General features: G+C 48.5%; 1 protein-coding gene and 1 pseudogene across 1 annotated transcript in view; one reads left to right on the forward strand and one right to left on the reverse strand.

The window, feature by feature from the left end:
• Positions 1-649: 649 nt before the first annotated feature.
• Positions 650-25,650, reverse strand: part of Dpy19l3 (dpy-19 like C-mannosyltransferase 3) — a 70,071-nt gene continuing 45,070 nt past the window's right edge. The window contains exons 12-19 of the mRNA XM_055594935.1: positions 25,349-25,507; positions 22,384-22,506; positions 21,924-22,035; positions 21,048-21,104; positions 17,606-17,688; positions 9,105-9,237; positions 7,541-7,699; positions 650-5,848 (exon numbers count right to left, since the gene is read on the reverse strand). Coding sequence (XP_055450910.1) covers positions 5,687-5,848; positions 7,541-7,699; positions 9,105-9,237; positions 17,606-17,688; positions 21,048-21,104; positions 21,924-22,035; positions 22,384-22,506; positions 25,349-25,507 — 988 coding nt within the window. The 3' untranslated portion in view covers positions 650-5,686. The remainder of the gene's footprint in view (positions 5,849-7,540; positions 7,700-9,104; positions 9,238-17,605; positions 17,689-21,047; positions 21,105-21,923; positions 22,036-22,383; positions 22,507-25,348; positions 25,508-25,650) is intronic.
• LOC129667209 (G2/mitotic-specific cyclin-B2-like) lies at positions 3,281-4,544 on the forward strand (annotated as a pseudogene).

Consider the following 25,650-nt stretch of genomic DNA (forward strand, 5'->3'; position numbering starts at 1 on the left):
CTCCCATCCCCTTCCCCTAGTCCACTGAAACAGGGAGTTCTCCTCCTTCACCATCTGCCCATAGCTTGTCAAGTCTCATCAGGACTGCCTGGATCTTCTTCCTCTGTGGCCTGGCAAGGTCGCATCACCAGGGACAAGTGATCAAAGATCAGGCAACTGAGTTCATGACAGAGGCAGTCCCTGCTCCCCTCACTCAGGAATCCACATGGACACTGAGCTGCCTATAGGCTACATCTGAGCAGAGGGGGTCTAGGGCCTTTTCATGCTTGGTCCTTGGTTGATGCATCTATCTCTGCAGGACCCTCCTGGGCTTAGATATTTTACCTTTCTCCTTGTGGAGCCAAAAAAATCTTTAAAAAAGGTTTTTATACAAGTGGGTACGGTGGTGTAGACGTGTGATCCCAGTTTTGGAAGGCTGAAGCAGGAGAATTCTGAGTTTGAGGACAGCCTGGGCTATATAGCAAGATATTCGGGAGGGGAAGGGGGGGAGGAAGGGAGGGAAGGAGAGAAAGAGAGAGATGGGGGAGGAAGGGAGGAGGGAGCAAGAGAATAAATAAGAACCACAGAACAGAGCCCCATGTGCCCTCAGTGGTGGTTACTGATCTCCACCTCTATCAATCTGACCTTCTCATCAACAAAAGACACCTTGATAATTGAAAAGAGCTTTATTCTGTATATAATCTCCATATACAACAAATTAGAAATGTTCTTTGTAAGGTTTTCCCAACAGATGCCACACACTGGCAATGGGCACAGGCAGGTCAGCGGCTGCTCCAACCTGACAGCAGCCCAGCTCTCTCCCCCAGACGAGGCGTGAGTCATGACTGGAGCGCACAGGCGCGAGGCCCAACAGACAGGATCCGAGAGCAACTTACTGCTCTTCTACTGGTTCCAAGTTGTGACTTAAAACCAAACGCTTCAAGTGTACTTTGGCTAAGGGCGAGCTAAGTTTTTGGGAAATACCTCTTTAACGGCCCGATGTCCACTAAGTGTCTTAGTTAGCCACTTGGCTAACACATCTAAAATAACACGGCGGGACCCTCCTTACTCACGGAACTCTGCCAGGCATGGGAGCAGTAACTGTCTATTTAACTGACGTCAATACAGAGAACTGTCGCAGGCAGTGAACACCAGTGCCTTCACTCGCCAATCTTCTCATGAGACGCCAGGGGCTCTAATTTCATGGGAGTCCTTGTCTGCAGCCCTATTTCTTGCATAAGTCATACCAGCAACATGATTTGGGACTAATACTCTTGAACCTTCCTGTTAGCTGAGCCTTCTCCCCAGTGCTGGGAGTGGAACCCAGGACCTCGTGCGTGCTAGGCAAGCTCTCTACCTCTGAGCCACATGCCCAGCTTCCAGCTTAGACATTGGAAAGGTGGAATGAGCACATAAGGCAATTCCCCGATGGACTTTAAGCTCGGCCATTTCCTTCATTTTAATTCCCTCAATATCTAATAACTTTCCTGATCACATTTTTATTTAAAAATAAAAGATTTTTTTTTTCTTTTTGTAAGGGAATGGGCACTGAGTACAGTGCCTGCAGGGGCCTGGAGAAGGCATTGGGTCCCCTGGAGCTGGAGTCACAGGCAGTTGGGAGCTGGCCAACATAGGTGCTAGGAACCAAACTAAGGTCCTCTGCACAGGTGACAAACACACTTAACCACCGAGCCAGCTCTGCAGACCCGAGCAGGTTAAACTTAAAAGCAACTCTGATGTGCACCCCACCTTCTCAAAGCCTTTGATTTACATATTTGCAAAAGTGCCTTTTTATCTGTCTGTTTTCCTTCTGCAGTGCTGGGGATCAAGCCTAGGGCCTTGTACAATGCCAGGCAAACACTCTGCTGCCAAGCACACGCCCAGCTCTCTGGTGGTCAGGCTCTGCTCTCACTATCGGAAGCAGGTGCGCACCCAGAGACCGGGGGTGGGCTGCTGCTGGGGCATGGCTCCGGGAAGGCAGGCAGGAGGCCTCGGCCATCTTCCACACTGCAGCAGGTGGCTCCAAGAGCCCTGGAGACGCCAGGCTCCGAGGAGTCAGAAGTGGAGTTAATTAAGAGCACTTCTGCTGTACTGAGAGGTGCTTTTGTGAACTCGGAAGCAAAGCCTAGTGCTTGTTCTATTCAGGGTGGTAGCTGAGTGCTACTACAGCCGTGCCCGGGGCCCACAGCAGAAATGAGGCCTCCAAGGCTCGGGCTTCAGCTCGCACAGCAGGGGGCAACAGCCAAGGGCAGATCTGTTTTCCTCCTGCGTGCCAGAAGACAAGGTCATAAGCTAGTCTTAATCAGAGCTAAAAATATCAAACATGATTTGCTAAAAGATTTGATCACCAAGAGTAAAAACTTGTCCTGTACATATCACAGTGTCTTGGGGAGAGCGCCCATAGGAAGACTGTTTTGGCACTTCTCGTTGTCTAGGAAATGGATTGGCAGCAATGGCGCCGTGGAGAAGGCACGCGCCGGCCAGCGTGACTATCACCACGGTAAGGATGTACATACAAGTCTAAGTCCATGGCTCTTGGATACCAAGACGCCAAACACCAAGCAATTAGACAAATGCGTACAGGAATGTTTAAAACAACTGCAAACTCACTCACAAAGTAACAGTCGCGATGTGCCTTGCCCGCGCCTGCTTTCCCCTAGGAGTAAGGCACTGGCCCAGAATGCTCCACCAGCAGCAGGCATGCAGTCTCGCTGGCTTCATTAAACTCTTAGCACTGAGGAGCATGTTTTCTTGCTGCGTTACCCCAAACTGCAGCAGTCTCCGACCTCATTAAGGGGTCCAGAAAAGGCAGGATTCCAAAGTTTCAATGGCCTAAATTGAATAACCTAACTGTCAGCGTCTTACTTAAATGAGTTTTTCACAAAACCCCTGTACCTGAAGAGACAATGGGAACACACTGTGAATGCTACTTAAGCAACAACCGGACAGCGAGTCATCAGCGCGAGTGGCGCTCTCTGGCCTGACGCTTGAAGGGATTTATTGCACTAACAAGTGGGGAGAAACACTTAAATCACTTCTAAATGGCAAGAGCGGGAGAGAAAGTTAATTTCATTAGCTATCTTGATTTAATTAAGTGGACAATATGCCTGTCTCAGCAGCTCTCACATGCCCTCGCCATTAGAAATGAATTATACAAGCAATCCGGAAGCTCTGGGCAGGTACACCACCCCTCTCCTGCTGTTTACAAATGAGCGCTGCTGGGAGGGCCCTGGTCACCTGTCAGTGAGGAGCGTGATGTCTTCAGGGCTGAGGGAAGACTGGAGACCACAGGTCAAAGGGTATGAAAATGCCACACGGAAATGGTGCAGCAGACCCCGGTGGCTGTGCTTCGTCCACACTTCCCAGGGCAGCCCTCATGGTGCTTTTCCGACGCCTGATGGTGTCCAGTGATTTGAAGTCCTGACACAGGACTTAATCTGAAAGCTAAGAGCCATGTGACTATCCGGCAGGCAGTTTTAGAAGAAACTGGAAATAAAGTTGAAACCAGAACCACAACCACCCAAGTGGCTGAGAAACCTCACAACGCCAAAGTTCAAGTTCAGCCCGCCTAAGTGACAATGTCAACAAACGGTCAAAACCTGCACCTTCTGTGAAACCAGTACACATGGAGACACTGGCTCCAAAGACCCTTGCCTGTCCCTGAAGATGTCTCCGTGGAGGAGAGCCTCTGCCAAGCGTTCTCTGATGCTTTGCTCTGCAAGACTGAGTATACAGATAATGAGGCCAGGAGAGCTCGCAGCCTGCAGTGACCACGTGAAGGACATCTACCAGTACCTCAGGCAGCTTGAGGTTTTGCACCCACACTTCTCAGATGGAAGAGATAGAAATGGACATATGGCTGGTCCAAGTCCACTCCGAGCTCCGGCCTCTGCACTGCCATTGTGGACAGGTTGCTATAGGCTTAGCCAGTCTTCCAGGAGAAGCTGCAGCTAGCTGCACTCACAGCTCTGCTCTTGGCTTCCAAATATGAGGAGATGTTTTCTTCAAATAGTGAAGACTTTGTGTGCATCACAGACAATGCTTACCCCGGTTCCCAGATCCGAGAAATGGAGACTGATTTTGAAAGAGCTGACACCCGAGTTGGGCTGGCCTTTGCCTCTCTGCTTCCTAGGGCAGGCCTCAGAAGCCAGGAGGTCGCTTCAGCCAAGTGTCTGAGGGAGTGGACTCTCACCAGCCTTCTCAGGTTGCAGCCGCCACTCCCTGCCTGTCTCAGAAGGCGCTGGGCCAAGGAGAATGGAACTTGGAGCAGCAGCATGACACAGGACGCACGGAGAGTGAAGCCCTGGAAGTCATGCAGCTCATGGCCAACGATGCAGTGAACATCAATGAAACCTCACCAAGTTCATCGTGGTCAAGAACAAGTCAGCAGTAGAAGCCCGAAGGTCTCCACGACCCCTCAGCTGACCTCCACAACCATCAAAGACCTGGCCTCCCCTCTGCTGGGCAGGCTGCCGGGCTTCCATCCTGCACTCCTCGGATTTTGTACATACTCTAGTTTACTTCACAAAACCTCTCCTCAGCCTAACTTTCTAAATGTGTATTGAGGGAACACAAAGCTAATGATTTTCGTAAGGTATCCGTGTATATTTGTACACTCTATACTGAAGAAATGTAGGGTGGCCTACCATAACTGTGCTCTGTATTGAGGAAAAATAAAGCTATTGATTTTCTTAAGGTTAAAAAGAAAGAAAGAAAAGAAAAGAAAAAAAAGAAGATGCCACATGGAACTCAAGGAGTCAAAAGACAGAACCTAAAAACCTTAGACTATAAGTTTCTAGGTTATGAAAAAATTACAAACGCTAAAAACACACAAGGTTACAAAGTTTTGCAAATCCAGTAAATTGAAATGAGTAGGAAACAAAGTAAAACTATTTTACTTGCAAGAAAGATTAAAAAGCATGGCTAGATTCCCCACGCAGACTTCTGGTATAAGCCCTGTGACATCTGCTGCTTTGAGGCAGGGTCTCTTTACATAGCCAAGGCTGGCCTGGAACTCACGATATAGACCAGGCTAGCCTTAAACTCTCAAGAGATTCGTCTGCCCCTGCCTCTGAGTGCTAGGATTAAAGGAGTGTGTCACCATGACTGGCCTGGTAGCACCCTGATTGCTGTGCCAAGAATTAAAACACACACTCTAAGTCTGCAGACACACTGAACATGTGACATTTCAGAGCACGAATGGAATAGTTACGATTCATAGACCTAACGTAATTTGTTTCTTCACTCGTGTGGAAAGCATGGTAAACTGGAAGATGTTACAAACTTTTAACAAGACAGGACAATAGGCTTTGAGAAAGCCGCCGCCAGTCTCAGGCGAGGAGGTGCCGGGCACTGACTTGTGCAGCCTGTCAACTACACTCACTCACAGCTGGCTCAGCTTCACTGAAAAGCACAAGCATTTCAGATCTTAAACAGGCTCTCATTTTCCAGGCCGCCAGAGGGTCACACGTGATTCCCTCAATGGCAAAATCCCCGGCCAGCCTTGGGCAGGTGCACCTGTTAGGCTAGGAACACTCACGGAAAAGACAGCCAGGCTGGGAAAGACTGGCCTTGGTGGAAGGGTTTAGGACGATGGCGGGGCTTGTCTGTAGGCTGTCTGCACGCCCAGCATGCCAAGCCCACTGCTGACTCCCGGATGCCAACTCTGTCAGCTGTAGACGCACGGTGGTTTTAAGAATGGGCCTGGTTACTTGCTTCTGGACAGTTTGTAAACGTGGAACGTCTTGTTCTGGAACACTCTAGTGAAGTGAGCAGTGTAGGAGGGCAGGTTCCTTTTGATCTCCTCACAGAAGCGAGGATGTTCTGCAGGTCTCAAGTCAGGGTCACTCTCTCCCGGCCCATCCATCTCCTGAAAAGAAAACAAACCCAAATACAACGTGAGTGGTGGAGGTAAGCCCTCATCCATTCATCAATCCACCCCACCCATTCACCCACCTACGTATCTACCCGTCCATCCTGGCTTTTGTTTAGTGCTCTAATTTTGAAACAGGGTCTCTCTCTGTGGCCCCAGGCAGCCTGGAAATCCAGATATATCCCCGCCTTTGCCCTGAGTGCTGGGATTAAATAAAGGCATCCATCGCTCTGTCCAGCCCACATCCTGCTTTTGGGGACAGAACCTCACTACAAAGCTAGGCTGGCTTACAACTCCTAATCCCCCTGTTCTAGCTTCATGAATGCTGACATCGAAAGCATCTGTCACCACAGCCACTGGGGAAAAAAAGTCACATTTATAAAGCCAACAAAAAGCAGGTAGGTCCTGGGCTTCCCTAGAGAAGTGATGCTGACCAGGTAAACGGTAGTTCAGTGTGAGCACTACCCAGAGATCAGATGGTCTATCTTGCTCTCCTCCCTCCAAGGCTGGAAAAGAGAATTCTGTGTCATCAGACTTGTCGCCATTAACAGATCAGAACCAGAACTCAGGTGTTCCCCCGGTTAATCTTTTGTCAATTGATAAAACTGGACTCATCTGAGAGAGAACCTCAGCTGAGGGGCGCCAGCATCAGACTGCCTCAATCAAGTCAATGCGGCATCTGCCGAGCGCTGTGGGAAGGAGCAGGCTACCGTGGCTGGTGCTGCTCCTGGGGTGTGGGTCCTGGATGGCACAGAAAGCGGCCGAGGAAGCCACGGAGAGCAAGCTGCTAAGCAGGGTCCTTCCGCAGTGTCTGCCTCCGTTCCTGCCCTGCCTTCCCTTTGGGGTGGACTGTAAGCTGTTAAGATGAATAAACCCTTTCCTCTCCAGGCTGCTTTTAGTCTTGGAGTTTGTCACAGCACTAAAACGCCGACTGAGCCACCATTCCTAGAAGCACACTGTCTTGTCCTGTCCACAAAAGTTAAACGCAAAGAACTACAGCAACTGGAGAAAATTCCCCAGCTCAAGTGTCAAGAGGAAGAGCAACACACAGGCCTGCCACACGCGTGCGTTCTGCTCACCCTCTGAATCCAAGCCAGTGGCTGCTGATTTCTTTCCTTGGCAAGAATCTGAGGCCCCAGTTCTGCACCCTAGGCTGGTTTTGGATTTAGGCTAGTTTCCACTGTCAGCTTTTATAGCATCGGTTACATCACATCCCTGAAGAACAAAGACCCTGTTTCCTGTGACCTGGCCCAGCTCCAAGGGAGACACAGCTTGTTCTGTGTGGAGGGCAAGATTGGCTACCCCGAGGCTGTGTATGGATGGTGGACGAGGGGGAGCAGGATGTGGCCCACTGCCCGATACTTAAAGATGTGCCAAAAGGATCAGTGTGCTTGGAGCACTGTGCTTGGAGGCAGATGTGTTGTAGATAGAAGAAATTTTGCACAGGGCTATATCAGGCAAACCTGCCCAAGGCAGCGGTGCTCTAGCTGAGGCAAACTGGGAACCTGCAGCTTTCTGGGCCCTGGCCCAGCGCCCGCTCTCACTGACGAGCAGGACTTCTGCAAATGTCTGACTTGTAATGTCATTTATCCACATGATTTAAAGTGATGGACATCCCTTGAAATTCCTGCTGGATTTCCACCCGCTCTGAACGGCGGGTGGAAATGAATGAAGAAGCAACTTGCTCACGTGTCCATTGGCGACGTCCAGCAAATCTCGCAGCCGGCAGCCCCTGTGGTGCCGGCGTTCATAGCAGATGCTGTCTTCCAGGATCACAAAGTCAGCGCCAAAGGACCTCAGGAGTGCGTGCACGTCCTCTGGGGACCTCTTCGCATATATCTGATAAACCTTCAGAATGAGGTGGAAATGGAACAGGGAGTTGGTGGAGGAGGAGAGGGAACATCCCTTGGGGGGATGCTAAGAGCTGACGCTCCAATCCCCTGCGGCTCAGGCCACTCTTATCCTGTCAGTCACAGTCTGGAGCAGGTGGGTGGTGAAAAATTTCCAAATGGATGTTGTAACTATTTAATAGGAAGAGGGGAAAGAAGTCACACTGAACACATGCAGCGTAGCGCCAGCAGCACTCGGATTTAGACTGAGTCACTTTCAGATTTGAATATGTTTATCATCTTATAATTCTGAGGATTTTAAACCTGGCTGAGTCAACAAGCCAAAGAGACCTGAGACAAACAAGCAGGCTGGTGGCACCGTTTGGGCACATGTGTGTCTAGGAGGGAGGCCTGGCTTCCCAGGTTGGAACAGGCCCTGTTGCTTTGTGGCTGTTCCATTGTGTCCTGCTGGCCCAGGAGGACCAACCTCAACCTCTTCCCTGGGGAAATTCCTAGGGAATCTGCAATAGAGCCTTCCCCAGGGGTGCCCTGCCCTCTTCAAGTGCACCCTGAGCAAACACTTCTGGGAGAAGGCAGCTCCGGGCACAGCACAGGGCTGAGAGAAGCATGCTTCCTCTGCGGCCCTGATCCCCGATACTGAGTGAGGGCCTGATTCAGGATAAGACATCCACAGGGAAGGGGAGATGTTTGGGTGATCCGCCCTTATCGCCTGTTGAGGTCTGAAAGGCGGCCTGGGCCGAGAAGACTCAATGTCCTGACTGAAGGTGACTGCTGGCGTCCCTGGGACCTCCATGGTTAGGGCTTTCCATCCGGTACCACTGGGAGAGGGCGGCGCACAGCCGTCTTTCTGTAGCACTGCAGATGAACTCCTAATGGAACCAGATATGGGCCGAGCTCCTAACACTTCAGCTATTTGCATCCTGGGGAGCCAGTGAGCAATAGGATACAGGGGTGAGGTGAACACGTTTCAGCCATTTCCTCCTGTATTCTCTGAACTCTGAAGCATGTGACTGTATTATTATCTTTTTAAACAAGCAGCAACAGTAAACATCCCCAACATCGCCACTCCCCTCCCCACCAGAAATGGCCCAGGGCTGGTTTATGAGCCATAACCATTATGTTCTCCCTTCTGTTCCTTTCCTTCCAAAATCACAAGCTCCAAGGCCTTCCCACATCCTAAACACTGTCTCCCACATCCCAGGAGCTTCTCCTCTTAGCCCTTTCCCTTAAAAGGCAGAGTCAGGAGACGCCAGGCCCATGCCCTTATGTTCTGGCTTCCTCCTAAGCCACAGGCTGGAGATGGTAGCATGCGGTCCCTTCTCATGGCACAGGGAGGCCTGCCCGATACCCTCGGGGGCAGCACAGGGCACGGAGAAGCAAGCACAGGCAAAGATGGGCCTTACCGCTTGGGTCCGCTCTCGCAGGCTTTTGTCTTCATAGTGTGGGTGGTTGGTTAGGGTCCGTCCTGTGCACAGTTTGACTCCAGCCAGCAGCTGCATGCTTCCAGCAAACACAGCCTTTCTTGGTGTGTTAGAGCTATGAGGGTTCAGAGTGTGAGTTAACTCCAACACCAAGATTTCCAAAAAGACAGCTCCCCCTCAGAATTACCCAGCTCTGAAGGGGAGTATGAAGAGTCAGGGGGTCATCGCACAAATGGTCTGAACTGACATATAGCCAAGATATTTTATGCACACTTTAATTATTTACTTATTTTGACACATTCTCATGATATGTTGCCCAGGCTCATCTGAAATGCAAGCTTTTCCTGCCTTAGTTTCGGCCCGCTTCCTGTCTGTTTTCTGTCCACTAGGAGGAAGGCCTGGGTGGGGGCGTCTAGCTTTCCATGTGAACGGTAGTCTTTTATGATGGGCTGTTTTAAGAGGCAGGTAGCCAGCTCCCGAGTTCAGCATCTCTGCACCATCCTTTTCTGCTACTGGGCAGAGAGAGGTGTGGTCTAACAAAAGATCTCTGTGGCTGCAGCTGCTTTTTGAGCTAAAGTAAAGGGTGGCTGAGAGCAAGGCATGGACGGACTTGTGGCTGGAGAGATGGCTCAGTGGTTAAGGACACTGGCTACTCTAGGGGTACAGTGCCCTGCACCCACTCAGCATCTCACAACCCACACTAACTCCTATTCCAGGAGGATTCCATTGTCTGGCCTCCTCAAGCAACGCATGCATAAGGTGTGTGTGTGTGCACGCACGCAGAAACTCATACACAAAAAAGCTTAAGAAATGGTAATAAAAACAGTAAGTGAGAAGTCAGGGAAATTACAACTCAATTCCATGGGGTCAAAATAGCAAAATTATGTAAAGAAATAAAATCTGGTATTATTGGAAATAACATGTAGAGAAAAAAGCCCTGTAACCATAAATGCAAAAGTTGGGAAGAAGCTTCTAAAGAGAAAATCCATCACTAAGAGAGGATGTGCATTATTTCTTATGTTGAAACATTCTACATACGCCACATGGAAGGTATGTCCCCTTTCCTCGGCCCTGGAGAGAAAGATCTTTTCTTAAAAATTTTCACACTGAGTTTTGCCATGTAGCCCAGGCTCGCCTCAAAATCACCATCATGTTGTCTCAGCTTCTTGGGGGATGGGCTGACAGACGGCTGGTCAAAGCAAGAGCCGTAGTAGCTGACTTAGTCCCCTCTATCTGGCAAAAGCCAGGAGCTGTTATTGGGGGCACCTCTGTCCCAGGCCTCTGTCCCAAAGAGAGATTTCCCAGATGCTCACCAGGAGCATCCCAAGATATGTTTATCTTTGAGTTAAGAAATAGGAGGGGCCAGATGGTGGTGACACACACCTTTAACCCCAGCATTGGGGAGGCAGAGGTAGGTGGATCTCTGTGAGTTTGAGGCCAGCCTGGTTCAAAGAGCCAGTTCCAGGCCAGCCATCACTACATAGTAAGATCTTGTCTCAAAAAAAACAAAACAAAAGACTAAAAAAGAAAAGAAATACGAGATTTTGGTGATTGGAGCTGAAATGATGGAGGCACTCTTGAAGGCTATTTGAAATTTAAAAACAAAGCCAGAGCAGGTTGCTGCAGTCTTTGGGCAGCAAGGCCTGCACCGCAACTTGCTCTGCGGCGAGGCTCGGGGCCACCTCTTCACGTTCCTCTTTATTCCAACTTAACACTAAGAATACAGCCTGGATGCAGGCCAGCAAGGGCCTGCGGCTGTCTGGGGGCACGACACACTCTGCTTCGAGTGGTGACACTTACAGATAGATTACGTTCAGAAAAACTCGAGATTTCTTCCTAACGATGACATCCATCTATGGTTGCATTCCAAAGAGACTTCCCGGGTGAGGGGAGAAAAGCGGATGGAATTACAATGAGCGGGGAAGGAATGACAGACACATCATCTGCACCCTCCCTCACCCTCACTGAAGTCTAAAATCTGGATTCCAACAGAGAGAAAAGTTTAGCACGAGCTTGGCTGGCCTGCCGAGGTTGTCAGCATTGTAACGGGCAGATTCAGGAACACAGAACAGATAAACGCCTGCTCTGCCCCCAGATCTGATCTTACAGGGAAGTTTGACACTGGTCCCACATGGTCGGCAGAACAGGAGGGTTCTGAAGGACTGGGAGGGTCTAAATAAAGGCAGAGAACTCCATGGGCAAGTACTCAGGGAAATTCGGTTTATTTCAATTAATGTTCACTTAACACTTAGCCTGGACCTTGTCTATCTTCCTACCCTGAGTTCAGAGTCTAAACTTTAGTTACAATCTGAATTTTAGACTGTCTCACAGTTGCTAAAGGGAATAAATATGAATGAGAGGCGGAGCTGCTTTTTCCCCAGGCCAGTCTTCATTCCCGTTGGATCCTCTCAGTGGTCTAAGCTTCCACACTGCAGTAAGCCCACGGTGACACAGCCTCTGCCTGACACAGGGTGAGAAGACACAGGAAAAGGAGCCGTGTCTGGTGGAGCAGGAGGCAGAGGCGGCCCTGATTTCATTGTGTCTTGAAGTGCAAGGCTTCAACAGGTGAATTACCACTGAACTAATGGGCAAACTGAACATTTCAAAAAATTTACAAAATTAAGCAGATGGGAGAAATGATTCATTAATTATAAAGGTGTGGGGCTGGGGTGATTGAGAGCACTGGCTGCTCTTCCAGAGGACCCTGGTAGGATTCCCAACACCCACATGGGAGGACACAGGTCTGTAACCACAGTTCCGGGAACCTGATGTCCCCTTCTGGCCTCCGTAGACACTGCACAGGCCTGGTGCACTTCCGTGCAGGCAGGCAAACACTCATACACGTTTAATAAGAGGTTCACCAGCACCCAACGTCTGGACTAAGACAACATTATCTTTAAAACACACAGCAATTCTTTCTACCCTGATTAAAAGCAAAGGAAATTCAGTGTGTGCTTTTCAGTTGTGCTGAGAACATTCTAAACACGGCAGGCTTCTTGACTGTAGAGACTACTTGCAGTGAAAATCTCCTAAAGGCAAGTAATTAAAATGACATTCCTCAAAATAGTCCCATCTATATCTTTCTTAATTGCATAAGAGACCTTCCAGGCAGCAAAAATGTGGCATTCCAGGATAGACAAAGCATGAACTGGCCAGGCAGCTGCTGCTTCAGCCTCGCTGACGTAAATGTGCTTTCTAGTCACACCCAAAGCCCATCAAGGCACCACCTGGCTTTGGCTGAACGAGATACAAGAAGGCAGAGGAACCAGAAATCCAATCTCTGCACCTATGAAAGTGTCAGGAGGGCACACCCCAGCGCCTACTGGGAGGAAACGAACACCACAGTGAGCACATGGTGGGCAGCAGGCAGCCAGGTGTCCAGCTGGGCTCCAAGCAGAGAGATAGTGCCAGCCTCCCCGCTCATGGGGAGGTGGCTGAGGCTGTATGACCAGGGACCTGGCCTCCATAAAAAGTCCCTGCAGGCTAACATGTCTTTATATAAATGTAGAAAATTAAAATCTGCTGAGAGTTGTGGCACAAGTCTAGGCCCAGAGAGCAAGATCCCATCTGGAAGAGAGGGAGAGGGGGAGGGAGGAAGACAGGATGAAGGGAGGGAAGGAGGGAGACAGAGGAAGAGAGAGAGGTCCCATTCTTTCGGCTGGTTGGCTGAGATGAGGTCTCATCTATCCCAGGCTGTCCTCCAGCTCATTAGGTCGCCGAGGATGCCCCGGGACACCTGATGTCCATGGTTCCTCCTCCATGAGGAGGTGCTAGGAATACAGGCTTGGGTCTATTAGCTGCCCAGGCTGGCTTGATCTGTCTTTGTAGTCTAGGCAGCCTTGAATGTTTGAGCTTCCTGACGCTGCCCTCCACGTAGATGGGCCTGGTTTGTAAATGTAACTGACCATTCCATTCCATTTTAAACAGCTTCTGAGCACACCTGTGGAGTTCTACAAACATGAGGTGGAATGAAGAGCCTGGGGAACGCTCAGACAGCAGAGCTGGCACAGAAGCCCACCTGCTGTGCTGAAGGGGCAGCCATGATGGACAGCCACCAGCGCTCACATGCGTACCCTGGTGCCCTGTTGATGCTCAGGCAGAAGCTGCTGGACTGTACAGGCAAGCACCTCAGGTCAGCCCCGTTCTCGAGCTCTATCAGGAAGCAGGTTCCTGAGGGTCTCTCTAGCCTCTAGGAAACCACAGCTGGGCTCCCTTAGAAGATGGGACAGTCCCTAACGCCCACCAAGGCTACAGCGACTTTCAATGTCCTCAGCTGACAAGTCCTCAGTCAACCTGTAGAGTAGAGAGTCCAGAGCAGGTGTGTGACGCCCACAGAACAGAGCCTGGGGTGGGGGTGGGGTCTGGGGGGCATGACTGGTTGCCCGGTAAGCCTCCTCCTCATACTTTGTTAACAGATTTTTCTTACCCTAGCATGGAAGACCGCTGGGTGTGTCCCCTGGATTTTTTTGCATGTCATCCTAAGTAAGTCTTCCTTTGCCAGAGGCAAACACCACCATGACTGCACTGACAAAGGACACCCAAGGACAGATCAGTCAGGATGGCCAGAGTGCAGGGGCCACTCCGTGACCGTGCTGGGCCCCAGCTGCAGTCTTTCCTCCTGGTGGCACACACGATCTGTGGCCAGTCTCTATTAGGGAGCCAAAGTAGACAGGAGAAATCGGAGAGGGTTAAAAGAATATTGAAGCAGGATACGGCGGCACATATCCCAGGCTTGCTAAGTCTGGCTACCAGGGAGGCCATGACAGGAGGCTCAAAGTTCAAAGCCCACTTGGCCTACAGAGGGAGTTCATAGTCAGCCGCAGTAACTTAGTGAGAACCCCCACCTCAAAATAAAAAGTAAATCAGAGGTCTGGGGATGGCACTCAGTAGTAGGATGATGCTTGCCTAGTGTGCATGAAGCCCCAGGCTCAACCTCTAGTCCTAAACAAATAAGAATATTAAATGTATTCCCTTACAGTGAGAATCAAAGCCTGCCGGCCACAGCTGATTTGAATGTTGATTTAAACAAACATATTTTGTGTCTAAATAGACCCTACTTTGGCATACATTCATCATCACTTAAGCTTAATTTACAAACATGCCAAGTAGCTATTTTTACAAAAAAAAAAACATTTCGATTTGAGGAATTTTAAGGGAAAAGAGGGAAGATTAGATGACAATGGAACCAATATTTTTAGAACAATATGAGTCTTTCAGTTGCTGAGGATGAAAAAAAAAAAAGACAATGAGGAAAGCCGACCAGCCAACAAGTCAAAAGGAGTGTGCCGCAGGAGAGGCACCGTTAGCTAAGGGTGCTCTTAGGTGCCAAGGAAGGCCAGTCCCCAGCGGGGACGAACAACAGCCTCATGCTGCCTTCTCTATACCCAGAATATCATCTCACCCGTACTTCTGAGGAGCCAGAAATACTGCTTTAAATAGGTTTTTGAGGGGAAAACTTGAAAATAATGTTGAGTCTGAGCTAGTCCAGAGGAACCTCGGCTCCACTGCAATCGTCTGGACGACAGCCAGAGAACACAGGTGAGGAGCTAAGGATGCTAGTCCAGGGAAGGTCTACCATCTACAAGATGCATACGGCGCTCCTTCAAGAGGGTCAGCCTAAAAATGGAAAGGGCCAGGGCTGGAGGGATGGAGGCTAAGAGCCTTCGCTGCTCTTCCAAGACCGGAGGGCCTGAATTGGGGACCTGAGCTCAACCGCCAGCACCCATGTTGGGTGGCTCCCAGTGCTTTACAGCTTTAGCTCTAGGGGGTCCAACACCCTTTTCTAGATTCTGCAGGAAACCCCGCACAACACACGGGCCCACATGCTCATAATAGAGATAAAATAAAAATATAAAAATATAGTCAGACAGGACGGGCCTTGCTTACAAATGCACATGCTGTGAATATCTAAGTGATCAGTCAGTACAAAAGGAATTGGCTTTTCTTTATACGAATAAATAGCCTTTTCCTATTTACAATAAATACGGAAAGAATTATTTACTCATTATTTACCCATCATGATTTAAAGTTAATAAAGATCAAGTGCTGTTCCCTACTAGAAATATGTCAAAAATTATACTCCTGTCCAGCCAAATCCAGCCTGACACTGAAACTAATGCCACACAGATATTTAGATTTAAGTCTCTATAAAACCCATGCGTGGGGCTCAGGGGACCTAAGCTACCAAGCAGTTGCCACCTCCTAACTCAAAGGACCACTAAGGGGTGCCGGCCGGTGAGCTTAGCCCGGCAGGTTACCCACGAGGCTGTGAAAGAATCAGACTAACTTTGTAACCTATATTTCTTTTAATTGCCTTATAACTTATATTTGCAAGTTTTAGGCCCATGTTAATTAAAGCCTCTTAGTGCTTCTCTAGAGAACCGAGGAATGTAAAAGTTCCTGACATTAGCCATCTGTGAGGGCAGAGATAAGGAAGAGAAAAAGCAGAGATCTCTACTAAATGGAGAAAAAAAAATCACCGGCTGGTGCCGGTGAGATGGGCTTTGTTTGGAAACTGGGCCAAATGGCCCCAATCCTTCTCCTGAACTTTGATCCAAAGCCTGTAACCCCCACTCCTCAGAACAGACATGGGATGAGTTAATCCCCCTCCCACATTTAACTGTGGATGGCAGGAAATTCCAAACTGACTTGACGATCAGATATTTACGACAGGGCTGACTGGACCTAAGGGTGACCAGAACTGACCAATTATTTTAAAAGTTAAACGCTTCATCCAATCCTAAATTGCCAAGAAGTCAACCCCAGGAGATTCCTGCCTTGTGTCTTTTTAAAAACCTAAGGTCTTTGTCTCCCGGTGCCACTCCTAGCTGACCAGCAGGGGTGACCTCATTGCAATGGTCAAGAAGAGTGAGTCTCTTGCGTTTTTGCATCAATGAATGATTAGTTTCCTGAGTTCTCTTCATACCTTCTTATATTTAGGCTCTTGCTGGGCCTAACAGCTGCTGCTAAAAGCCTGGGTGACGGAAACAGAGGTGATGCTCTGAGGGCTCACCTGCCTGCTGCTTAGGTGATGTCTGCTTGTAAAGCAGGAGAGCTCACTTGCTGAGCAAGGGCATGCCTCTCAAGGAGAGAAGCCTGCCCTGCTCCTGAGTCAGGGTCCCTGAACTAAACTTGGAAGCACACCAGTTTCATTCTGAGGCTAGAGGCTGAGGAAAAGCAACCAAGTGCAGGCAAAAAAGAAGAAAAAAGGAAAAGAAAAGCGAGCAAGCAAACAAAGAGAAAAAAGGAAAAAGCAAACAAACAAAGGAAGCCCAAAAACCAGAGCAGTATCACAGCAGGGCATTCTGATGTTGTTTTGTATTGAAAATCTTCTCTGTGGGCTGGAGAGCTGGCTCAGTGGTTAAGAGCACTTGTTCTTGCGGAGGACCTGGATTCAAGTCCCAGCACCCATATGACAGCTCACAACCATTGAGGGCACCAGACAGACATGCAGACAAAGCACCTATATACACCAAATTATAATTTAAATCATTATAAAAAGGAAAATGCCTTATTTTTCAAATGAATTAATTGCTTTTTTAAAATTTGAGGCAGGGTCTCTCTTTGTAGCCCTGGTTGTCCTGGAACTTGCTCTGTAGACCAGATTGGCCTCAAACTCATAGATAATCTGCCCGACTGTGCCTCCTGAATGCTGGGCACCACCACACCCACCTAACAAAAATGTTTTAAATAAAATAAATTTTTCTCTAAGCTAAGAACTTAGGCAGAATAATGATTTCAAGGAAGCCTATAGTGAACTGCCATTTTAAAACAAGAAAAGGTCAGTTTCATGTGAGTGTCCATATTAACAGTAAATATAAACAAGATTCAGATGAAAATTATAAAGATAAAATCAACAAAAAGTAGAAACTAAGTTTAACGTGAGTTAAGTGATCTTTTTAAATACGTGTATTCATCTGTGTGGGGGTATGTGCATGTGGATAGAGTTGCTCCAGAGGCCAGTGGATGGCGCCAGATGCCCTGAAACTAGTGGCTGTGATACCAGGTGTGGGGTGTGGGAACCCAGCTTGGGTCCTCTGCTAGAGCGGCAGATGCTCTCAACTGCTGAGCCTCATGGGTAAAGAGGCTCTTACTCTTGCTCTGTTAGTGTTGGGAGTTTACTTTCTGATCCTGTTTTCTACTTCAAATAAGTGTTTTCTTTCCTTTGGGGGCTGTAGCTGCAGAGAATCCTTTTGTTGTTTAGAGATAGGGTTTTGCTATGTGGCCTAGGCTGGCCTTGAACTCATGGCCTCTGCCTGGGTGCTGGTCTACAGGTGTGCATCACCACACCCAGCCAGGACAGTTCTTGAAAGGTAGAGCTTTTTTTTTTTTTCTTTCCTTCAAATTCATGGTCTTGATTTTTTTTTTTAAAGGATGTTACTTCACAATTGGAAAATAAACTCTCCCCTCAAACAAATGAGATCTACAGTTGACTTTAGAAAGACATTTGAAGTTTTAAACTTAAAAAGTAAAGTTCCTCTTACTTAATCCAGTTCATCAGTTCCACTGTATCTGGGTCATAGAATTCTTTCAACTCGGAGAGTTCATCCATCATTCCTGGCCAGGACTGAAATTAAAAACAGAACAAAAACAAAAATGCACCCCTGTAGCTGTCACTAAGATTAAATAACAGAGAAAGAGAGGCTGTCCTCAAAAGCCAAACACAAAAGGCAACTGCCCCCAGGTCCACTTCAGCTCTGCAGGGTAAATGGAGGCCGGAGCACATCCGGAATCACCCCTGCTGCAGCTAATGTGTGTGTGGCTCAGTCAGCTTTTACAGGCGGGCTCTGTGCTGCTACCAACCACCTCCTCCCCTGCGGGGCTGCAGCGATGGCTCCAGGGCTGAGAGCACTGGCTGCTCTGGCGGGGTACCTGGCTCAGCTCCCAGCACCCACACGGCAGCTCCCAGCAGACTGTAATTCAGTCCCTGGGGATCCACTCCCTTCTTCTGGCCTCTGCCGGAGCAGCCCTGCACTCGGGCACTGGGGCACATGAAAGGCTCTCAGTAGAGTGTCACCCTGTCCTCGGGAGCATAACATCAGACCCGCTGGTGGCTGGCTCTGTTCTGGTGCTGAAAGTCTGACAAATGGTTTGGTCAACAGAAACACTGTCACATCAGGAACGAATGGTTGCAAACTGGGCTCTCTGGGGGCATCAAATGTATTAGACGTGGTTATTAATGCCATGGGGCAACTTGTGTCACTTCAGGTTACGCAGACACAGTATAAAAAGAACATTCCTGTCTGCCACTTACCTAACACAAGTTCCAATTCATTAATCAATTAAATCCTAATCATTCTCAAGAGATGGTAGGCCAGGCACCACTTCTCCTATTTATTTCTATTTTGATTGTTTGAGACAGAGCCTTACTCTGTAGCCCAGGCTAGCCTCAAACTCCTGACTCACTCTGCTAAGTACTTTGGAGATTAAATGTGTTGGCCCTGTTACTTCATAATCAACAAAATACAGGCATTTTATTTAACAAAATGCTCCAATTATTTTGGTATATCTGTGAATTCAATGGGCGTTGGATATTTTTCTAATTTTAAAGTTGCTGATACTGAAAGAATGTTAAAATCTAGTGTATCCTGAGGGAAACTCCTTAAATAATATGCAAATAAACACTTAATGTCACTTTTTAACAGAATGCAATAGATTAGCTGGGATTTCACCAATCCAATAAGCGAATCGAGAGCAGAATAAATGCTTTTAATCTCTGGGTCGGAGGGGCCTAACACATACTTTCCCTTTGGACAGGATTATCCTAGAGAAAAGAACATGACCCACATTATAACTGCCAATAAAACTTAAGTCAGCCTTCAAATAAATACTCATGTCACTTAGAGAAAACCTTCATAACTGGCACAGATGGAAAATAGCTTTAATGTTTAACATCAGGAGAAGACTCCTCATATTGATATTGTTCATTGTGTGTGTGTGTGTGTGTGTGTGTGTGTGTGTGTGTGTGTGTGTGTGTGACAGGGTTTCTCTGTATAGCCCTGGCTGTCCTGGAACTCATAGAGATCTCCTGCCTCTGCCTCTGCCCCCGAGTGCTGGGATTAATGGTGTGCACCACCACCGCCCTGCTTACACTTCTTTTCTTAAAGACAAAGCCTCGCTCACTATGCAGCCCAGGCTGTCCTGGAACTCACTCTGTAGTGCAGGCAGCTACTGAACTAACAGAGATCCCCTCTCTCTTCGTCCTAATGCTGGGACTGAAGGCATGTGTCACCATGCCTGGCTTGATTTGCAGATTTTGAGGATTCTTGGGCATCTGCCAAGGCCTGCGCGCTACTCTTGAGAAACTCATTAGGATCCTGACTCTCTCACCCCAGGACCACCGTGGTAGCCTCGGAGAGCAGGGTGGAGGCTGCTGTAGGGGCTTTCCCAGTGCTTCCCTTGGTCCCCTACAGCAGGGGTCTCGCCAGGAAGACTGTATGACAAGGACAGGCTGTCACAGGGGAGGAGCACAGGGGAGGAGGTAGGAGGTACTCTGCTACTGACTCTGCTTGGTGCAGGCCAGTACCCCGGGACATGGTTTTCCTGGGACAAAGCCCTAATACAAGCACCAGAGCAGGCTTTGCCCACCTGCCACCTCCGCAGCGTCACCGGGGCTGAGGACTCTGGCCTGAAGTGCAATCCACATCTTGCATTTACTAGTTTGAAGACTGATGCTGCTCCCTTCCTGGGAATGATGTCTAAGAGCCAGAGCTCTAGAGCGTGCTTTATTGCTCTAAACCTTTCCTAAATCTTATCACCAAGTCCTTAAACAGCTTTCAAAAAAAAAAAAAAATCAAATTTCAACAAGTAACTCAGCCCTCATACACACACATACATACACACACACACACACACACACACAGTCAATCCCCAGTCCCATACTGTCCTGTTCGCACAGCTGTAGTATTGACAATGCTGAGCTTGCCGGGGTTTAACCCTCTTAATTCCATGTAAAGACGAAGTTGCCAAGTTGTTCATTAAACATCTACCTTGTTTCACTTATTTACATGAAAGAGTAAGCTCCCTGGTGCTGGGGGGCTCTGCCGTGCCAGCAGCTGTTCTGACTGGATACTGACGATCAAATAGTTTCCCAGCCTAAAGTCTTGAGTTACAACTGAAGCAAGGCAGCCTGGAGGCTGAGCTGTGGGCTGACAGGTCAGGGCCTCTCCAGAGAAACCCCTAGTCCACTGCCTGAACTTAAAACCAGTGGTGAAAACATCAAGGTAGTTTTGGTTTTGGTTTTAGTTTATGAGAGGGCAAGAGTTCAATTACATTAAATATTTCATGCTATTTTCAAGGCTATAAATCTCAAAGAGGTAACAGAAGAGTCAGCAATGACTGGTTGATCAGCGACCGATGTCTCTGAGGGGTGTCTTGGAATACTTTCAAATCAGTGCTGGAGAATATGACACTTTTCACTCTTATTAAAGTGTCCTTGGGTTGGGGGAGGGGTCAGCCTTTCTTTCTGTTGTCTACTTTTTGTTTTGGGTCTCACTGTGAAGCCCGGGCTGGCTGTGAACACTGCTGAGGTTCCTGGCACAGCATACCTGGCCTCACACGCTAACTTCACAGTGTCTGCTGCGTATGTCCCACCCTCCTGAGGTTAAGCATCTAACCAAACGAGCCGGTTAAAGTGGGTCCTATCTTACTCTCCATAAGCCAGGCAGCAGGAGAAATTTCTTTCTGCCTTATTGGTTTCAAAATAGGTCTGAAAATATTTTCAAAATCTGTTTCCAGTAAGAGCCAACAGAATAGCTTTTTTTCTTTTCTGAAAGGCATTTTTACTATAATGCTTCACCTCTAAAACTACAGGTTTTTAAACGCTGACTTTGCTGTCAATGCCGACTCGACACAATGCGAAGGAAGCCTTTATGGACGCCACGAGCCCCTCTGCCACCAAACGAAGACTGGGGAGGTGAGCCTTACCTTACAGCACAGGTACAGCAGCGTGAGTACGGGCACCGAATACCGCATGACCCAGATCTGTGGGACAAAGACTCTCTTTAGATCACACGTCACCGACCTCTTGGGCCTCAGAGTCTGGCTCTGCTGACACACACCTTTCGAAGACAGTGACAAAACCAAGTAACTGAATGAAGCCTCGGTCTCCAGCCTGCCAAATCACCGAGCTAAGCGAGCCACCCACGGGTTCCACTGCCTCCTGACAAACTGTGCAGGGCAGTACAGTTCCTGGTGATGGCTGCTCGGACCATTTTACCTATCATGTGATGCTGGTAAATTATTTTTAGGAAAGTGCCTTAGAATAATAACTGTAATTCTGGACAAAGGAACTACTGCAAAGCTTTCATTTTGCTTTTTATTGCGTTCCTAAGTTCTGTGTCTAAAGAACATATTTGAAGTGTAGAAATACAAGTGCCTTAATGCAACTGATGACCAGAGCTCCTGTTCCTGCCCTGGGGTCCTGGCCCGACTCCTCTCGGTGATGGGCTGTGACCTGGACGTGTAAGCTACGTAGTCTTTCCTCATGGTCATGGTCTTTTATCACAGCAACAGAAGGCAAACTGTGACAGAGGGGGCTCACAGGGGAGTGAGGGAGATAGAGAATTCGGACAAGTAGCCAGAACACATTATCCACATGTATGGAATTGTCAAAAAACTTAAATGAAAGATGAAAGATAACATTATAATTAAAATAGTAATAAACATTAAAATAAACCCTCATCAAAGATCAAATGGGTGAATCCACTCTACACTACACCCAGCCCCCATGGAGACCTGAAGGACCTGACCCCGAGGGAACCCTACAGCTCTTTTCCAGCTGACAGGCAGGACGGCACTGACCCTCTTTGGGTTGCAGAGGTGAAGCAGCCTCAGGAGGAGTTCCCAGATCTCAGAGCTGCACAGGCCGAAGGACGCGAACACGCACATATGCGAGGTCCACAAGTACTTCATCCTGAAACAGCAGAGACAGGGTCAGTGGCATGCGCAAAGGCCTGGCCAGGGCGAGAGCAAGCGAGGGAGGGACGCACGCACACTGTGACAAGACAGTCCTGCCAATCTGCACAGAAGCCACCGGCTCGGGGGTTACTCGTCCATCCCATCACTTGCAAGGCGGGGTCATAGAGGCAAACCGCTGAAGAATGTTTGCAACAAGGAAAACCCGACAGGAGTATTTCCCGGAGGGAAGGGAATGCACAGGGCAGACCCCAGGGGACAGGGGACTGCCAGGAGGTCTCCAGTCATGCCGCTAGGTACCATCCATTAAAGAGCTGTCAAGCTACCTCAGATGAGACAGAAGTACCTCATCGTACTCAAGGCCAGGACGCCGAACAGAATGGTGTGGGTTAAGTTGTACGCGGCCTCGGGCTTCAGGTCAACCGCACGCGCTCTTGTCTGACCCGTGCACTGCGGATCTGAGGACTCACTGCAGAAAGAGGCGACAAGCAGCATTAAAGCTGGGTGCGTAGCTGATTTAGGCCAACCTTGTTCCTTCCCCTGCGAGGAATGCCCTGGCATCCATCAGTGTGGATTCTGAGACCTGACATCAGAGCATAAACGTATTGGCAAGCAAATTACTAGAATTTCACAGAAGAGTTTAATTCAAGTAAAAAAATTAAACCGATTTAATTCTTTGATCAAGAATAACAGAAAGAAATCCTCTGTAGCTGCCAGGAATGGGAGAACGTTCAGAATGTTTTATGAGTTTCTATCAGAACTTTCTCAAGTTTTAAAAAAAGCCACAGTTTGAAAAACCCAGGCCAATGAACTCTGGATTCAGTTAACGGTTGGCGGGGCCCTGCACCTACCAACGCCTCCTTATTGATGTCCCATAGATGAAAGTTATCACTGTTAAACGGACGCTCCAGCAGTACACCTAGACAGTGTGAGTGGTACTCACGCACACAACAGAATGAACACCAGCCCTCAACATCATTTCACCATGCTCTCATTCATCTGTTCATTTTACTTACTTCTTTGTTTTTGATCGGGTCTCCCTACGGCTCCTGTTTGAACCCCTGCTGAGATTACAGGTGTGTAATCTCAGGTCCACCTGCAGGAATTCCGTTTTATACCTTTTTGCTTATTTGTTTGCTTTTTAAATTTTTTGTTCTATTTGATGTGCACAGACGTTTTGCCTGCATGTATGTCTGTGTATCATGTGTGTGCCCGGTGCCCATGGAGGCTGGAAAAGGGCCATGGATCGTGTAGATGGTTGTGGGCCTCTACGTGAGTGCTGGAAATTGAAGAAGTGCTCTTATCTTCTGATCAATCTCTTTGGCCCCAGCTTTAAAACATCAAACAAACAAACAACAGAATCCAAGGGCTGAAGAGACGGCTCAAGGGTTAAGAGCACCAGCTGCTTCTCCAGAGAACCTGGGTTTGGTTCCCAGCTCAGTATTGCAGTTAACAGTGGTCTGTAATTCTAGTTCCAGACGACCGATGCCCTCTTCTGGCCTCTGAGGGTATGCAAACTGTCAGACAGGGATAACACACAGACAAACACCCACACCAAACAAAGGCACCTGGGTGGTGATGGCACACACCTGTAATCCAAGCACTAATGAGGCAGGCGGATCTCTGTGAGTTTGAGGCCAGGCTAGTCTACAAAGTAAGTCCAGGACAGTCAAGGCTACACAGAGAAACCCTGTCTCAAAAAAAAAAAAAAAAAAACAGAAAGAGAGAGAGAGACAAGAGACAGACAGAGAGAAGAAACTACTATTTTTTAAATAACATGGTGCTTTTCCTTGAAAACCTCCTGAAGCCTCCCCAGGTAGATGAGAACCCCTAATGCGTTTATCTACAATCATATGGCAAACCAGCTTCCAGATGCACCCCAGATTCCGTGAGCTGCACGGGCCATGGGTCCGCTGGACTCCCATGCTTGGGGTCCTGTCCACTCGTGTGTATCTGCAGTAGCATTAACTCTGCCATCTAGAACAACTCTCCTGTTCCCAGGCGCTAAGGTTTATCTTGAGCCAGTTTATAACTGATGAAGTATTTTCATAGTTCCATTTAAAAAAGATTTTTTATTTATTTATGCATCTGTGTGTGAGTTCCTGATGAAGACCAGATGAGGCCACCGTGTCCCCAGGGACTGGAGTCGAGGAGGCCAGAGCCATGCACCACAGGTGCTGAGACCCGACTTCAGATCAGGAAGAGCACTCTGACCCAGCAAGCCATCTCTCAGGCCCTGCTTTATTCTTAAGAATCACAAGGCTGAAGGGGTCTGGACTCAGGCCAACCACGGCGTTTGTGCTGTGTTTACCAGCATTTTAAAGAACCTATGCAACCACACAGAAGAGGGGCTTTTCTGAGAACCTCCTCACGCTCTCACAGATGACAGTCGCTTCAACTTTTAAATTTTCTTTCATTGAAACATTCAGAGATTGTAAGTGCAGAACCCATCGGCTTGACGGGAAGTGTCCTACAAGTCTGCCAAAGCCGCCTTCACACCCCCTGCTGCTTTTTTCCGCAGGCTGGGAGATGTGCAAGGTTTCAAACACAGGCAGTGAGTACACAAAAGGTTCAGTAACTACTCATAATTATGGTCCATTCCAACTTTAGGAGCGTTCAAACGAGTCCTGATGGGACAAATGAACAATAATTAACTCTCTATTTTTCTGGTACTGGGACTCGAACCCAGGGCCTTAGGCATACTAGACAAGTAATGTACCATTTGGCTAATGTCTGGTCCTCGTTTTCCCTTCTTATTTTGAAACAGAGTCTAACTTGCCCATATTGGCCCTGAACTCATTTTGGTGCAGGGTGGCCTTGAACTTGTAATCCTTCTGCCTCAGCCTGAGTAACCAGGCTTATAGGTCTGTGTCACCAAGAACAAAGTTCTCACTTGAGAACCGTGTGATGTGCCCAATCTAGAAGAAAGAAAAGAGCCACAGGGACTAATCACTGAAACCAAACCAGACTAATGAAGCAAGACAACAGGTAGTGACAGCTGAGGCCTACAGAAGGGTCTGGTGAGACACTGTTTTCTACACTTAGTGTGGTTTTCACACTGTTACACAGCAGGTCTTCCTATCTGACAGGAAAGGGGACAGAAACACTGACAGGCCACCGACTTGCCAGAGGGCCCCTCCCAAGCACACCAGCTCGGGCAGGAACCCAGCCTGCCTGCACTGAGTCCACTCTGAACAGGGCGTGTTCTCCTTCAAGGTGAGCAGGGCTCTTCTGTTTGCTGTTAGTATCTGCACCCCCCTCCCCCGTCTCCTCTCCAGAACAACCTCAATAAGAGTGTTAAAAGGTCCTACCTGAGATTGTGAAAGGCAACAACCGATGCAGTGATCACCGTGACCAACAAGACGAACACGTACGCGTAAAACAGCAGTGTCTCCGAGAGCCTTTGGAAGGTGTTGAGAGGCAGGAGGCCGAAGGCTTCTTCACACAGATAGAGATTTGCGTCGAAATCCCTGGGGAAGGAAGGCGGGGCAAGACGTCACATCCAAGACAGGCAAGGCAACAGGAGGAAGACCTGAAGCCTTCATTCAGGGCTCCAGCCTAATGTCCCCATGGCTTCAGCATGAATCGGCAGGCACGGTCTTGCGCCAGTCAT

This window comes from Psammomys obesus, unplaced genomic scaffold (assembly GCF_907164565.1).
Source record: "Psammomys obesus unplaced genomic scaffold, mPsaObe1.curated_primary_1811, whole genome shotgun sequence".
NCBI lineage: Eukaryota > Metazoa > Chordata > Mammalia > Rodentia > Muridae > Psammomys > Psammomys obesus.